The sequence below is a fragment of the Epinephelus fuscoguttatus genome, linkage group LG4 (assembly GCF_011397635.1).
Source record: "Epinephelus fuscoguttatus linkage group LG4, E.fuscoguttatus.final_Chr_v1".
NCBI classification, from domain to species: Eukaryota; Metazoa; Chordata; class Actinopteri; order Perciformes; family Serranidae; genus Epinephelus; species Epinephelus fuscoguttatus.
In genome coordinates this window covers 29,500,965-29,516,965 of record NC_064755.1, presented here as the reverse complement: position 1 = coordinate 29,516,965, position 16,001 = coordinate 29,500,965, and the positions used below count along the sequence as shown (strand labels likewise).

The 16,001-nt window shown below is 40.2% G+C and overlaps 1 protein-coding gene across 1 annotated transcript in view; it reads left to right on the top strand.

Moving 5' to 3' along the window:
• LOC125887192 (tumor protein p53-inducible protein 11-like) overlaps window positions 1-12,896 on the top strand; it is a 45,250-nt gene extending 32,354 nt beyond the window's left edge. The window contains exons 4-8 of the mRNA XM_049573841.1: window positions 5,355-5,413; window positions 5,594-5,642; window positions 6,055-6,151; window positions 8,959-9,060; window positions 10,292-12,896. Of these exons, the coding sequence (XP_049429798.1) occupies window positions 5,355-5,413; window positions 5,594-5,642; window positions 6,055-6,151; window positions 8,959-9,060; window positions 10,292-10,425 (441 nt within the window). The 3' untranslated portion in view covers window positions 10,426-12,896. The remainder of the gene's footprint in view (window positions 1-5,354; window positions 5,414-5,593; window positions 5,643-6,054; window positions 6,152-8,958; window positions 9,061-10,291) is intronic.
• Window positions 12,897-16,001: the final 3,105 nt, after the last annotated feature.

Here is a 16,001-nt window from a genome sequence, read left to right as displayed (position 1 = left end):
GAGACTAAATCGCTACCTCGCTGCAACAAGACTAATCCTTGGCGCACAGAATTCAACAATTAAGGCCACAAACTTGGTGCTGGTAAATAAACTCACATAGCCACTGATTAATGTTGTACTCACTCATGTAGATGATGACCCAGTGATGCTCTACAGTCCAAGAGACGCGTTGTGTTGGAAAATATTTTCTCTGGCAGTCGCAGTATTCTTACCATCTGAGCATGCATCTTGTGCAAGACGAGATCCTGTTTCGTTCATAGTCTCAATGAGTGAAAGGAAAACGTAAAAACTTATCAGAACAAAAATTAATGTTTCTCAAAATGTTAAACTATTAATTTATACAGTAGTTTATTTAGATTTTCATGGATTCAGTCACGATTTCAAATGTTAGCAATATCAGACAAGAGGGAGTGGTGATGTATTAAATATCACCCTACGGTCTTGTGCCTATGACCGAATCACAGCTGTGCCGATATGCGATATTACTAACACTTAGAAGTATGATTCAGTCCATGAGTGTGATATTGCTTTTATCAGTCCCTCCAGGATCTCACGGCAAAAAACTCTTGAATTTGCGGCCAATTTTGTCAAAAATTTCAATAAAAATTGCAGCATTTTTATGTGATTTTTTTGTGGGGAAGTTATGGCAAATGACAAATATTGCAGCTGATGACAAAAGGAGAAAAAAAAAGATTTGCTTGCTATATAATCTCTCAAGACAGATTCTGCAATTTACATTGTAGAATCTGTCGGCAGCCCTGTGTGAAAGACAACTACGGGAGGAGGCGGGGGGGTGTCCCCAGGAAATGTGTACCTACAGAAACAGCAAGCTCTGCGTCCATGGCAACCGCTCCACCCAAAATGCCGTCTCATCAACGTGAAAAACATGGACAACAGCACAACTTACAAGGGTTGTGCATCCACCAGTACACCTTCCACATTAGCGGCAACGTTTTTACCGCCGTTTGGAGGTAGTTGCAGGTAGGAGTGTAACACTGGGGGTGAGCGATCCCTGAGGCCCCTGTACTTCCATTAGTCTAAAAACTATGGGCAGTAAAGGTAGAGGTAAAGGAAGAAATTTTTTTTTTTTTTGTTACCAATGGATTTCCAGATTGCTTGTTATAATAATCAGTAGGTCTCGGGGACTCACTATTGAAAAGCCTTTCAACATCACTGCATATATGAGTGTATGTGTGCCAAGAAATATGGCCCCACTTGCCACTTACGTCACTGTCAGCATCTTCAACCCACTGTTACACTACTTCAGCTCAGGTCATGAAGCAGCAACCAAGCCAAACCCAAGACAAGACAAACCCTAATGGTTTGTATCCCAGAGGATTCCCACTGAGACTCATGAAAGGGTGATCATTATCTTCTTAATGTGACTGCACAAACTGACAACATCCATCAAATAAGAAGCCAAGTTTTAGTTTGGTGGAAGAGATTGCACTTCTGCTGCTCCCGAATATTTTTCATGCTCTCTTGCTGACAAGTTGCCCTTTGTTTACTGAGTGTAGCTGACTGAGTGACTGATGACAAGGCCAGGCCATAGCAGCTGTGATTAAACGTCTCTCCACAAACAGCATTGTGTATTTCTTCCTTTTCCTGTTTCTCCCTCTCTCCCCGACTCTCTTCCGCTCTATTCCACCCCAAGCCAACCCTGTGCCATCAGTTGACGCTCATTTCCCTTCGAGTATTTCTCATGCCAGTCATGAATATTTATGTGTTCCTGTCAAAAAACAGCCCCTGAAACCATGGCACAGGAAGGCTGATTCACCTGGTCATGTGATCACAGCTGCACAGATGGATTCGTGTAAAGGCACTCCAGCCTACAGTGCAGTCTTTAACTCTTTATCTTAATATTTTTAGGAGTTCAACTTCAAGGGTGTTTTTTTCTTTAGGGCTCTGCTGTGATCTCAAAGCAGCAGCCGTGGGGAAGAGGAAATGTTTAAGAAACTAAAAAAAAAATCAGTAACACAAAGATTCTTTTTTTCCATTTCAGTTATGACATCATATATTACTCTTCTATTTTTGACTTTAAAAAAATGCTAGTTCTGTGAAGCTATCTGAGAGGCTTTTGGTATCACTCCAGTTCTTGGAATAACAAGTAATGTGGGATACAGAAATGTGCAAAACAGAAACATGATGAGTCACATTTGATGACATGTCTTGCAAGTATCTCCTGCAAGTTTTAGGTCTCATTGATGATATCGTCATAGTTTTTTACATTCATGAGGATATTTCTCATGACGTTATTTGATGGAGCAACTGCTGCAGATGGAATAGAGTTGGACTTGAAAATGTTCCAGATGTAGTGCTCAGTAACACTTAAGCCAGATTTATGGTCGGGCGCCCGACACTTTTGATGAGTGTGTCGCTTCACGGCAAAAGAAGAGTGGTGCAACATTTTGAATTTACGCTTCTGCGAAAGGTTTCAGTCATCTCCATGGTAACCACATGCTGTCCTCTTGCTGGTGTGTTAAGTTACATCATCCTGATCAGTAGGCTATCCTTCTGACAGCTGTTTGTTTTGTATGTTTTGTACCCGTTTGCATTTTGAGGGATTTGATGAATTCAGTGAGTTGAATTGAAGAGAAAGAGATTTAACAACTGAGAAGACAATGAGACCGCTAAAAAAGGACGTGGTCATGCATGTGTCCGCTGAACCAAACAAGCGAGCTACAGGGTGAATATGTTTTGGTCTAACAAATGCCGATGCAGGACACGGATGAGGATGTGCACTTACGGTGTTTTCGAATGTCCACCAACTGTTTTGATGATCTGGTTAATCAGATCTGGCCCTTTAAGTTGCTCATGCAGGGACACACCAAAGTCCAGTAGATGTGTCAAAAAGGCTTGTCAAGACTACCCAGTCACATTGCGCAACAATATATGGAGGTGTCTGTGACATAACAAAACTCTGCAGGTGAGCAACATGAAAGGAAAGTGTTGAGTGACACTCTTTCTGTAGAAAATTATGTCATTTCCCTCAAGCAACACTCATCAAAAGTGTCAGGCACCCTCCTATAAATCAGGCTTTACAGTACTTGGTCAGGAAAGATAGAGGGCAAAACCCTTGATTAATCTTTCTAATATATGACATGAATCCTTTTGTTTCATTCACTCTGACATTTCACAGGCGCATCAAGCAGAAAACTACTTTCCAATAGATAGTGAGTTCCCTGTAAACACCGCTAGCCAGAAAAAAATTCATCTTCTCTGCTTTAGTGGTTTTCACGGTTCAGTGTATTTTTAGTTTCGGTGATCCCATATCTCACTGCAACAGAGCAGTTTTTGAGGGTAGAGTTGTTAAATGATGAAGGAACTCATTGATGTTAGTGTAAGTAATAAGACCTGAACGCTTCGGGTGAAGGAATTCGACTGCACAGCCAAACAACAGTTGTAATTTCTCCGTCGGTTACTGTCTGTTCAGGCAGAACACTGGGTTTATTTTTTCTCTTGCCCTCATATGGTTTTATCTGGGACAGTTTGTTTACCCCCATGTCCTTGTATATTTTACATTTTTAAAATGAAGACCATGTGAATTTTTCAGCGATATTTCTAAACTGGTATCCTCACATGCAAAAGGAATCAGGGCCCCCGCTCTTTCAAAACCACCTCCTTTGTTTTTCACACATTTTAATACACATACACACAGATACACATACATTCTCTTTTTCCATCTCAGGTAATTTGCAGAGACTGCAGTGTAAACATTGCATATTTTATGGTGCTCTGGCTCCCTGATTGTTGCTTGTTACCAGAGATCTTGCCCATTTGCATCCTCTGAACAATTTTTGTCTTATCAGTTAATCTGTTATTTTTTTTGTTTATTAATCTATTCAACTTCTTAGCCGACAAAATGTCGGAAAAATCATCATTTCCCAGAGCCCAAGGTCATGTCTTCAGATTGTTTGTTTTGTCTGACTAACAGTCTGTAACACAAAGATATTCCACCTGACAGAACACACAAAAGCAGAAAATCTCTCATTTTAGAAACTGAAGCCCGTAAGTGTTTGTCATTTTGTTTGATAAATGATTTTAATTATTAATTGATTATCAGATGTGTGCAGATGATGATTTAATTGACTTCAGTCAGATAACTCATGTTTGAAATGTTTATTACCACAGCAGAACATAGTTAGAGTTTGGCGTCTAGACTCCGACCTCATTACTCCCTGCAGATGTGTCTACATGAGAGATTGGGGAATGATGATGCAGGTGTTTGCTGGGGTGGAGGTGGAGGTGGAGGAGCAGGCAGTAATACTGATGCAGGGCAGCGGTGGCACTGACAAGGCAGAAGGAGAGCTGGGAAATCAGCTTAGTGTGTGCTTAGTGTTTGGTGGATTATATGGAGAGTGAGGCATGTCATGTGCATATGAATGGCTGCAGCTCAAGTTGACTGCCTGAACTCGCTCACAGTCATTGCTTCATTTGTTGTTCTATCACCACATCATCCTAGGAATACTTTACCCACAAAATGACTACTTGTATAGCAGTTGCTCATCTCATGTTACATTGAATTCATGCAGAAAAGTGTTTTTCTTGTGTGCCTCCACAGTGAACCATGAATCTAAAAACAGAGCAAATTCTGGTCATATCAGACTGAAGGGAAATGGAGTCACGGAGTATTCTTGCTTGCTTTATATTTGTGTTTTTCAGAGACATTTCATGAACACATCAGTGTCTGATGGAGCAGAGTTAGAAAAACAAGTTGCCAGTTATTCGTCTTCCAGCATCTGATAAGAGATGTTTATCTTAACAGATATTACCACTGAAACGCTTGGGTGTGTCTTCTCAATATTGCCGTGTGACAAGATTCATTCTGAATGACATTTAATGAAATATTAACAATTTTTTATTCAACAGGAATAAACAATTGCTTTCAATTTGTCCAAATATTCTCCCACTAACTGCTCCAGGCTCTCAGGATTATAAATTGTGTGGTACTTGTGTCGCTAGGATTAAGTTAATTTATAGCAAAAAGGTTTTTCTTGTGGCATAGACTTGGTAGTTGGTTAATCATCCAGAATTCACTGCAAGATGTTGTTATGACATACCCTCTTAATCTTCAGGGGGTGATTAAGGAGGTGAAGACATTCACAGCCTCTAATTAACATCTTAATAAGTCCTTCTTGACACTCAGCCTCTCTTCTTTTCTCTTCAGTGCTTTGTTTAATATGCTACAGTACAGATGTGTTGGCAACATGAAATGCACCTGCACGGAGAGCACTTTGTTCTTGGTCATGTGATGCTTTGTTGAGGGCTGTCATAATATATATCTGTTAAGATGATATGACATCCTTCTCTTTACTTATTTCCTTTCTCTTTTGTCTCGCCTTATTCGCTCACAGATCAGTCAGATGCTTGGAAATGAGCTGAAGTTCGCAGTGCGAGAGCCCATCGGGTTGAGGTGAGATCTCAGCTGCTCAGGCCAGCTCACAGTTAACACAACAGACTGTGTAGAGTCATCTGTGTGTCACTTCCAGCAAAGTTCAACATCTCTGAGAAAACAAATGCACAATTGGTATTAGTTACAGGAAGTGTGCAGTACGTGACGTCATGTCATGTCATGTCATGTCTTTCTTCTCAGGGTGTGGATACTCATTTCTGCAATTGGTTTCACAGTCATGGCCTTGATGGTAAGTGTTACGTAAATCATCATCACAGTGTAAAAGTTGTTTCACAGTCATGACTAAAATGTTCTTGTTCAATTTTAATAGACTTTATCAATATAGAGACTTCTGTACAGTTACCGGAGGAGAAAGAAAACTCATTTTAGAAATAGGAAAAGTCATGTTCAACCCCAGCAGTGAGTTACTTTAGGTTCTTTCCCAGCTTATCAGTGAGGGACATCTGGATAAACAGCTCCATCATTGTCAGCTGGAGCACCTAAATACTCAATATTCTCAGTGTTCAGGGCATGCACACTGACTCTTACTCACAGACAGGAAGACTTTGTCATTGCTGCTGCACTTTGGGGACATTTCGGGGGACAGAATGCTGTTGTGTTGAAATGACAGAGTTGTGTTGTTTCTTTGTTTTCCTACACAGGCCCTGGTGTTTCCCAACCAGCTATATGAGCTTGTTTTTGAGGAAGAGCTCTCCGCGACTAGCATCCCCGTTCGCCTTTATGGAGGAGCACTACTTAGTAAGTTTTCTCTTGTATAGCTGCAGCACTGGGAATATACTGCAACACGTGGGAGTACATTCACTATGCACACACAGCATTAATATTTATTTACACACATACATTCACAAAAATGTACACTATGTAGTTGCACATGGTCTCTTGTGATAATGCCTTCTATTGCATTCATTACAGCTCACACACGCACATTCAGATGACGTACAAAAAGCTCTCTTCTTGCTGCAAAATCACCCCTCTGGGCGACAAACAGAGGCTGTATAATTTGATTCAGTTCTGTGTATCTGCAGTTCACTATGAGGACTTGATAGAAGTACAGAGAGCAATTCTCCTAAATACTCACAGCAAAGGCTCCAGTCTCTGTTTCTGTGGCCTCATATATCAGATCTAAATCCGGTGGGAACGCAGTGAGGGATGGCAGGACAGTGTATGCACTGTATGAATGTGTGTGTGGGTTGGCGTGGAACTCAGAGAGGAGCCAGTCTATTATTCTACATTCAAATTTTGCAGCTTGCTCACTCAATCACACATTAAATTGAGGTTTTTTTGTTTGTTTGTTTTTTTTGTTCTTCTGTCACACGCCATTCATAGGAGACAATCAGTGCTCATAAATATGCCAGTCAATTATGGCATTTGTGATTATTTTAATGGCCTTCTCAGACATGTCAGTGAGTCAGTCATTCAGTAAGTGATTAGAGAGTTTGTGAGAGGCAGGTAGCACACAGGTTGCTCCTTGATGTAAATGTAAGCATGGAAATTAAGGAGGATGAGAGCAAAGGCTTAGCATACATACAGTATGTGCAAGGTTGTCATTTTCAGTCAAGTTAGGCTATAACATATGTCAGAACGTCAGCACCAGGACCTTATACAGACATTTTATATAATATGTTCCTTCCTCAGACTCACTGTGTCAGCTGTAGAAAAAGGTCTGGAAGCTCGTATTATTACACATTCTGCTATAGGGGAAAAACGCTCTCGGTTGTTTGTATTTCCTGAAACCATTACAATCGTTTTGGATAGCGCTAAGCCTGGCATACAGTGATAGTGCCCTTGCAAAATATTGTCGTGGTTTGAACTTGTTCTGGTGGAACATTTGCACGTGGGCAGCACTGTTGTAAAAATGGCAAATTCTCCGCTAAAGGAAATGCAACAAAAGACAGTAACATGTTGACTGTGTGATTCAACTTTTAGTAATAAAAAGACAATTATTTGATAATATTTTAGCTCTGGAGGAGCTCACTCAGCCCCTGTAGATGATTTGCGAGCTGTAAGTGGCTCTTGCAGAACATAAGTACAACAATATCACAGATGTTTATCTGAAGTGGACATTGGTGAAGTCACTGGCACTGGCGTATGCCTCTAACAGGGTAAAAAACAGAGCAGACGTCTCTTATAGCTTCTTTGAATATGATGTCATACATTGGTGTGCTCTCCAGATGGAGGACAGGCCACAGGAGACGAAGACTATACTGCACAAATGCCTGTGATTTGAGCTGTAAAAAGCTGTTCCAATAAAGCAAATTGGGAAAAAACAAACGCCACCTCAGTCCCAAAATTAGTAAAACGTAAAGGAGAGAGAAAAAAAAACAAAATTTTTCATGTCATGTCCACAGCGGGCAAATCCATCAAGTTATGGGAAAAATCACTTTTCTTTGTTTCAATTTTCTGATGATACCTGCTGCCTGTAGGTTCATCCAACCATATTATGTAGTCACGTTCCTTCCATTCCAGTTCATGCATTATATGGATTTACCACTTCCTACTCTCCATCTGAATTTCACGCGTCATTACAGTCACATGATTGCAAACAAGCTCTTGCATGATAAAAATCTTCATTAAAGCTTTCCATTTGCAGCGTGTAGGTTATTAGTGTGACGCTTGTTGTTTGCCATGGCCAAGGGGATTTTGAAAATGGTAACACGCAGATGGCGGAAGGGGAGAGAATGCTGGCCTAAATAGCCGGCCACTAGTTAGGTTTAAAGCCAGTCTATACCTGGTGAGTCAGGCTACCTCTTTCTTCCTCACAAGACATTTATGGGAATACTAAGGCGAAACCTTATTCTGCACTCTTAACACATTGTATGCATATCTTGATAAATCAATGTGAAATCTGAACAAATCAAAGATAACCCTCTGGATGATTACTGCGTTGCCTGTGGAGAGATAAAACACTGAACATATGGCACTGTGGAGGAATATATGAATGGAATAGCTCCCAATCTTGTAAGGCCAACAAAAGAGGGGCTCCTTTAGTCTAAATGTCAGCAGGACTGAGGGGATTAGCGAAGGAAAAGGGTGATGTCTAACAAGACAAGAAGCAGGAAACAGGGTGAAGGAGGGGGTCTCATCTGCCACACAGATGGAACCTGGCAGGGAGAGGATACAGTCCATCAGCCCTCCTACCTTTCTGCCCACCCATGCTCATTTCTATCGCCTCACTTGTGTGTGTGTGTGTGTGTGTGTGTGTGTGTGTGTGTGTGTGTGTATGTGTGGGTGGGTGGGAGTGAAATATAGGAAAATGAACTGGAAAAATGGCAGAGAATGATATGATTGAGCACAGGCTTTTATCAGAATCAATGAGTCACAGCATTCAGCGGAATCAATAGTCCAATTATCATCATGTGCACATTGCATCACAGATTACAGTTGAAGCACAGCTGCAAGTAAACTGTTCTCATAGTAGTTTTGTTGGTTGAATCGCTCTTGGATGTGTTCGAGTCTTCTTTTCTGAGCTTCCTGTTTTTTTTCTGTTTCTTTTATTCCCATTCCCCCAATCCCTTTTCATTCCCTTTTATCGCATCCGTCTCCAGGCCTGTCCCTCATCATGTGGAACGGTCTCTACACAGCAGAGAAGATCGTCATCCAGTGGACTCTGCTCAGTGAAGCCTGCTACTTTGCGATCCAGTTTCTAGGTGATTACATTTTCCAGCACGCTGTTAACAGTTCTCTTAATGTGCTTTTGTTACTGGCTGTTATAACCACTGTCTCACTTTGATAGTGAGACAAAGGTAAGACAAACTAATAGTTCATAAATCTGAACTAGAATGTTGTGTTTGTGATGTGTTTGGTGATACTGCCCCCTTGTGTTCAGAGTGTGGAGTCACACCTTGAGTTATTTTAAAGGATATGTTCACATGTTTTCAAGTCTTCCCTAAAACAACACTCACATGTCTATATGTGCATTGAAACAGTCCTGTGGTCTTTAATCCATTCCTCCTGTCCATACTGGACCAAAAGAGACCCCCTCCAAAGCAATTTCAATACAAGGGATGGGGGACAAAATCCTATCCTGGGTCTGTAGAAAAATATACTTCTAAAGGTCAGGAGACACCCACTTGATTTGTCTGGGACAGACTGACAGTTGTAGAAAGAGATAATTCTTTGAATTTACATATGGACATGTGAGTATTGTTTTACAGAGTATATATTGTTTTACAATCCAACTCCTACACAGAAAGCTGTACGACAGTCTGCCCAAAGAGGAAGTACACCAGCCAGTGCTACCTACACTTGTCGCATTTTCCACTAGTATATTGAATGAATAATATTATATTGTTGTGCCCCATATTTTTTAGTCCATTTTACAAATAAGAATTGAAAAAGAGCTGAAAAAAGTGAAATAATTACATTTTCACAGCGTCTTCGAGCCTTGTTTATTCACTGTGTTCATGTAAACAATGATGAGCGCAGCCATCAAGGTTCCCTTACACTGAAAAGATAGTCAGCTTACTTTTCTGATCACTACATCACTGCATTGCTCATAAATGTTAATTATGTGTTGTCGTAAATGATACTTCTTGCCTTGCTTTTGCTGCTTGTAGTATCAATTTATTTTGAGAAGTTCTGAATTCTGTATTTTAGAAAACAGAAAAGGGCCAATCGTCTAGAAACACAAATATTTTTACAAACTCTCTTTTCTTTTTTCTGTATTTATCCAGACCTTGAAATTACTAAAATCAAATCCCATGCTTTTCCTTACTCTGAAGGAACCTTGGTTTTGAGACAGTCTTGAAAAAATGTGAACCTCTCCTCCTTTATGATCACTTTCCAGATGTTCGTAATGTTTAAAAAATCATGTATATTGTGAAGTTTACTCATAAAGAGAATCCTATTCTGATACTAAATGCTGTTCTGTGGTTTCAGTGACATCGGTCACCTTAATAGAGATTGGCATTCTGCCCAACGCTGCCATGATCCTGCTCCTCAGTCGCGTCCTCTTCCTGGTGGTCACCATGGCTTACTACTACCACCTGGGCCGTAAGCCGAAGAAGATCTGAGCTGACCATTGGATACTTTGGGGGAGCAGACAAACCAAGTACAGATCACAAGCGAGGGGTCAGAAGGTTCGGAATTTTATTGATTGGGGCTTGGAGCATTACATTGCCAATGGATGCCCCCTGCCCCCATCCATAGGACCTAGCCTATTGAAACCCCCAGAATTCAACAGATGAGCACAGTCTCGCATTCCAGACTCTACATCAAGAACGAGAAACCTCATAGTGAAAGTGAATTGCTCTTTCCCTGGGCTGTGAGGTCAAGCCCCTCTTGACACACATTCCTCTTTTGTGCAGTTCTGAGTGCTGTTATAAAAGAGGAGCTAGCAGTTTGTAGTGCATTGTGTTCTTGTGTCTCCTACTTATATGATTTGATTTGTACAGTATATCTGGCTGTGCTGTTCATGTACAGCCACATGGTTTCCACATTCAGTATTTAGTGATATCTAAAGTTGCATTTTAACACCACTTCTTAATCACACTCAAAGACCAAGAGTTTGTATTCCAGTTTGTTTCCTGTTTGATGCTGTTGATGTTAACTCACACTGTATGTATGCTAAAGTGAAGCCTGAATATCTGCTCTTGCATGCTTCTCTGACAGCTCTCCGTTGAACACACTGAATGGAAAAAGCATCAGTGCTTAATGTAAGATTCAGGTGCAGTTAGATAAGCTAAATGCTGGATGAGGGACAATGAACCTTTTCTTAAACTGGTGACAGTTTTCTGGGTCAAAGTCAGTTTTTACTCTCAATCACGCCCATCACCCATATTCAGATACCCAAAAAGAAATGCTGAAACATTTTTCAGGGACAAAGTGATTTTTTTTATTCCTCGAGGTGTCAGGCAAGAAGTTCTACCAAAGTGAACAGAATTGTTTTGTACAGAATATTTACACTGCTGAAATTAATACATGTAATGTGGAGAAATGTCCGTGTGAACCGACTCGTAGAAGAGAAGCAGTGTCTCCTTGTTGTGTGTGCACTGGTAGGCGGGACTTTAGCCGGAGCGATCTTACAGTACAGCTAGTGTCACAAGCCGAGCAGGTCAGTGTGCAGAGCAAACAAACCTGAGCTGGTTCCTCTTTAGAGATGTAGCACAGTTTTTTACATACACCTCATCCTTAGCCTTAAAATTACTAAACAGTCATCAACACTGCATCCTACATCTTGTATATATGTAAATAAAAGTATTTACTATTACGTGGTGTTCTTGTGAAGCGAACAGGGAACTCGTTCAGTATTAGTTAAATGACTTTCAAAGATTGATCTTTCTCTCGGTGTGGCTTATTTTGTACCTATTTAAGTGACATTTGTTTTTGACGTTATGCATGCAATATAATCCACCAAAAGACATAACTGTGTAGCAAGCTGCCACCAACGAGAATGCAAAGCTGATAAATAAATGGCGGTGAATGGATGCAGTAGTTAAATACAGCAAAAAAGCCTTTAAAAAGGAAATTTGATTGGTAAGACAGTTTAACTATATATGCTTTAAAACACACAACTGAAAACATGACAGTTTTTACCCAAACGAATACATGTTCTACCTCCCAATTCTTGGCACGCCTTCAGGTACGCGTCATCCTAGCTCACTGTTTAAAAGCCGTGCCAATAATACCAATTTGTCAACTCTGATCTGCAACTCAAAAAGGCCAGTTGAAAAGACACTTTTAAAATAGCTGACTCTTTTAGACATGTATTTTGAGTCGAACACAAAACATACAGTAGGTCTCTTCACCAAAGGTGGTCCATATTGTTGCAAATGACCACGTTGAGTGCTGCCCTAGAAGGGAGTGGTCCTGAGGTCAGAGTGATTGTGGGTTTGCAGTTGTGAGTCCAGCGCTGAAGGCAGATGTGCTTGTTACTTGGGTGAGCTCTCAGTTCAGATAGGGAAAACATGAAACATGGGTGAGGTCTCCCGTACTCCTGAAAAGTTGTAATTATCCTTTTTCCAGTGTTTAATTAGATGCAGCTCTCCCGAGTGACATTGTGTGCCCCAACCTACTGCTCCGTCCTGACTAGCATGGTAATTATGGAGTTCAAGAAAAATGTCATTCCATTTCCGTCGATACTACAGGCCTCAAATCATCAGCCCTGTGAAATGTTCAAAGGTCTGTGAAGCAGGTTATTTTAGGAGAGATGGGCTGTTTTGAGGGGGCGGGCAGAAGAAGAAGAAGAGGCAAAGAAATGGCTCTTTCATCCTCCTGGTTGTCTGACGTAAATTAGTCCAAATATTACATTGCTAAGTTGTGTCCTTGACATTTTAGAGGAATGGTAAGTTGAGCGGTTCATTCCCTCTGATGTAGATCTAACATATATTGTACTGTTGTGAATAGCATACCAGGTCAAACTGTTTCAAGTTGTAGCATTGTGTTTTTATGTATATATGTGCTATATTGTACCTCAAAAATGAATTGTTGTGGATTTCCACTATTTAGTTTGAAATAAAGGACACTACTGTTTATTTTGAAGACTTCAAAAGTGATGTGATCATCTTTGTTCCTTGTCCTTACTGATGAAATACATTGTGCTGTGACAAACTTGTCATTATCCATTAATCTGAGGATTATTTTCTCAAGCGTTTGGTCTTTTTTGTAAATGTGCTTCTTTCATTCTGACCAACAGTTTCAGGCCGTTTCTACAGGTATATGGATTTTTCGTAAACGGGTATTTTCCTCAACGTTTTGGCCTCTTGTCCACAGGCAAATGGAGCTTTAGGTCGCTAAAATAGAAATACTTTAAAACACCTTCTAATGTGTAGATTTTTTAAAACTCCCATTTTTTTGTGGATCCATAAAATGGAGCTTTGGGGAAACAGTGACATAATCTCTCCAATTTGTGCATACCCATTGATGATTTGTGTAATGAGCATACGCTAGAAACAGTAACAATGGAGGACTACCAGTTTGCTTAAGTTTTGTCTACACTGCTTGGTCTAATGACTACTTTAGACGTAACTTAGTATTGTTGCACCACTTCCTGGACGAACAAAGGCATCTGCTGTGCCCAGTGACCTGCCTCACCTCAACGCCTGTGATTTAAAGTCTGCCAGAAACAAAGTTTTTTGATCAGACTTGATCAAACCAGCAGATGTGGGACAATTTCCAGAATGGGATTCTTGTTGATAAGGAATGGAAGGAAAACTTTTGCACGTCCAGAGAATCACTTGTATATTAGAGTGAGCTCCTTCTTCTTTATATCGAATGGAAATCAATAGTAATGAGGTCTCTAGTAGGGGTTTTGAAAAAAGTAACATTAGTCTGTACACTTTAATACCTAATCTGATAAGGGGAGACTGCTGAGAACAGCTAACACCTGCAAGTGTTCGGAGGTGTTTTTTTTTATTCTAGTATGGACGGCATATTTTATAAAAACGACAGTCGTATGGACAGAATTCTTTTTTAAAATGGAAGGGAGAAATATCAGTCTTCGAAAATATCTGTCTACATGTCGACTGGGCCTGAAACTCAAAGGTGTTCCGTTCAGTGTCACATGATAAAAGAAACCAGCAAATCCTCACTTTTGGGAAGCTGAAACTGGTAACTGTTCGGCAAAATTTGACTTCTGCTGATCAACTTATTGATTTATTGACTGATCGTGTCAGCTTTACTGCTACTCACTTGAGCCTACAACTTCAAATCATGCAAATCTAATGGCGATGTAAGGATGCTGTGATGTCTGATGTAAATTGTGTAACTTTTTGAGCAGCTACACCTCAGTTGTATACTGGAATGATAATTTATTCATTTTATTTTGAAGCTAACCACTTGAAACATACTGAAATACCAGAAGTACCTCACTCACACATTGGGAATCATGGGGTTCAGAAAAGCTTTCCACTCAATCAAGACTTCCAGAGTAACTCCACTCATGTTCTCTCTGTGAGATGAGCCTGAGAACTTTATGATATAAAGATGTATCACTGATGCCCAGCAGCGAGGGTGGGACTTGAGCACAGATACACCATATCATTAATTTGATAGCTGACAGCCTACAACAGGATACCTTCCCACTACCCGCAGTAACCTTTAAAATACAGATCCTTCAGGGAAATGTCCTGTATAATTCAACAAAACACATCGAAAAACAAACCCAACAACTTTGTTCTGACGTGTTGTAACAAAGGAAAGCAGAGACCTGTTATGTAAGATCACCTTTTTGTTTAGGGTTTTCTGTTTGGGAGGTTTTAAACATGTCACAACATGACCATCCTCAGGTCTGCATAAAGATCCTCTCTGTGAACTGAAATGAATCCACCTGGTGTAGCCTACCACATATTTCTGCCTAACCTTTCCCATCCCCAGCACTCTCGCACAGGGTGAAAAGAGGGATTGTGTGGCACAGGAAATGTGTGTGTGGTTAGGGTTGTTTATAGGCAAAAAGCTCCCATGTGTCCCTGTGTATGCATTCTCCCCATACTTTCCACTTAATATATTGAGTCCTGGTTCGTTCCTTAAGGCATGGTGTTAAACAGTAAGTGAAAATGGCGTACAAAGGATCATGTTGCTTATGATCAACATACATGTAAATATAACAGATTTATCATCTTCTGGTATAATTTGCATGATGTTACAGTGGACAGGACAGGCAGTGGATGTAAATATTTTTATGCTGTATTTTCTCATGAGCAAAGAATACCAACAATTTTGGATAATCTCAACAAAACCCAAACTGTCTTTGTGCAAAAGTTCTTGGTTCAATATCTGCTGAAAGGAACTGTGTGTAAGAGTCAGGCGGATTTAATGGCACTTAGTGTCGAGGTTTGCAGATTACAACCAGCTGAAACTTCTCCTAGTTAAAGTTTCATCAGTCTTCTTTGTTCAGGAAGTTTGTACCGGGGGCCGAATTATCCACAGAGGTTTCATCCTCTTCAAAACAAACCGACTCTGTGATTTAAACTGGTAAAAGCACCTAATAAAGCAATTGCCCCTTACAATCGGTGTTTCTCCAACAGTTTTGGGTAATCAGAGACAGGCTGGTGGCCTAGCATCTGCTAATGTGTGCTCATCTTTTTTCTCTGATAACTTAAGATCCAAAAATTCAGGAGGTTTTTACCAGGAGTTGAATTATCTGCAGAGGTGTCATCCTCTCTAAAACAAACAGACCCCGTGATTTAAAATGGTAAAAACACTGAATAAAGCAGTTACATGTTAAAAAAACAAGTGTTTCTGAGACACTCTTGTCTTGAAGAGCGAGCCAGTGTTTGTTTGGTTCATTCTGAGCTACTATAGAAACATGGTGTTCTCCATAGACAAGGATCCGCTCCCTATGTAGGTATAAACTGCTCATTCTAAGGTAACAAAAACACACGGGTGATTAACATACTTATTATACTTCTGTCAATATATCCCCCTAAATCCTACACACTGGACCTTTGAGTAGGCCTACCAAAAGTAAAAAGTCATCATTCTGCAAAATGGCCCTTTTCAGAATGATATTATATTGCTGAATTATAACTACTTATGAGTTAATGTGTACATCACTTTATTAACATTTTTTATATTTAATTTTTTAAGCCCATTTTTATATATACACAGTATATTAGTTGACAGTTAATTACATAAAAAATGCTTGAGTTCA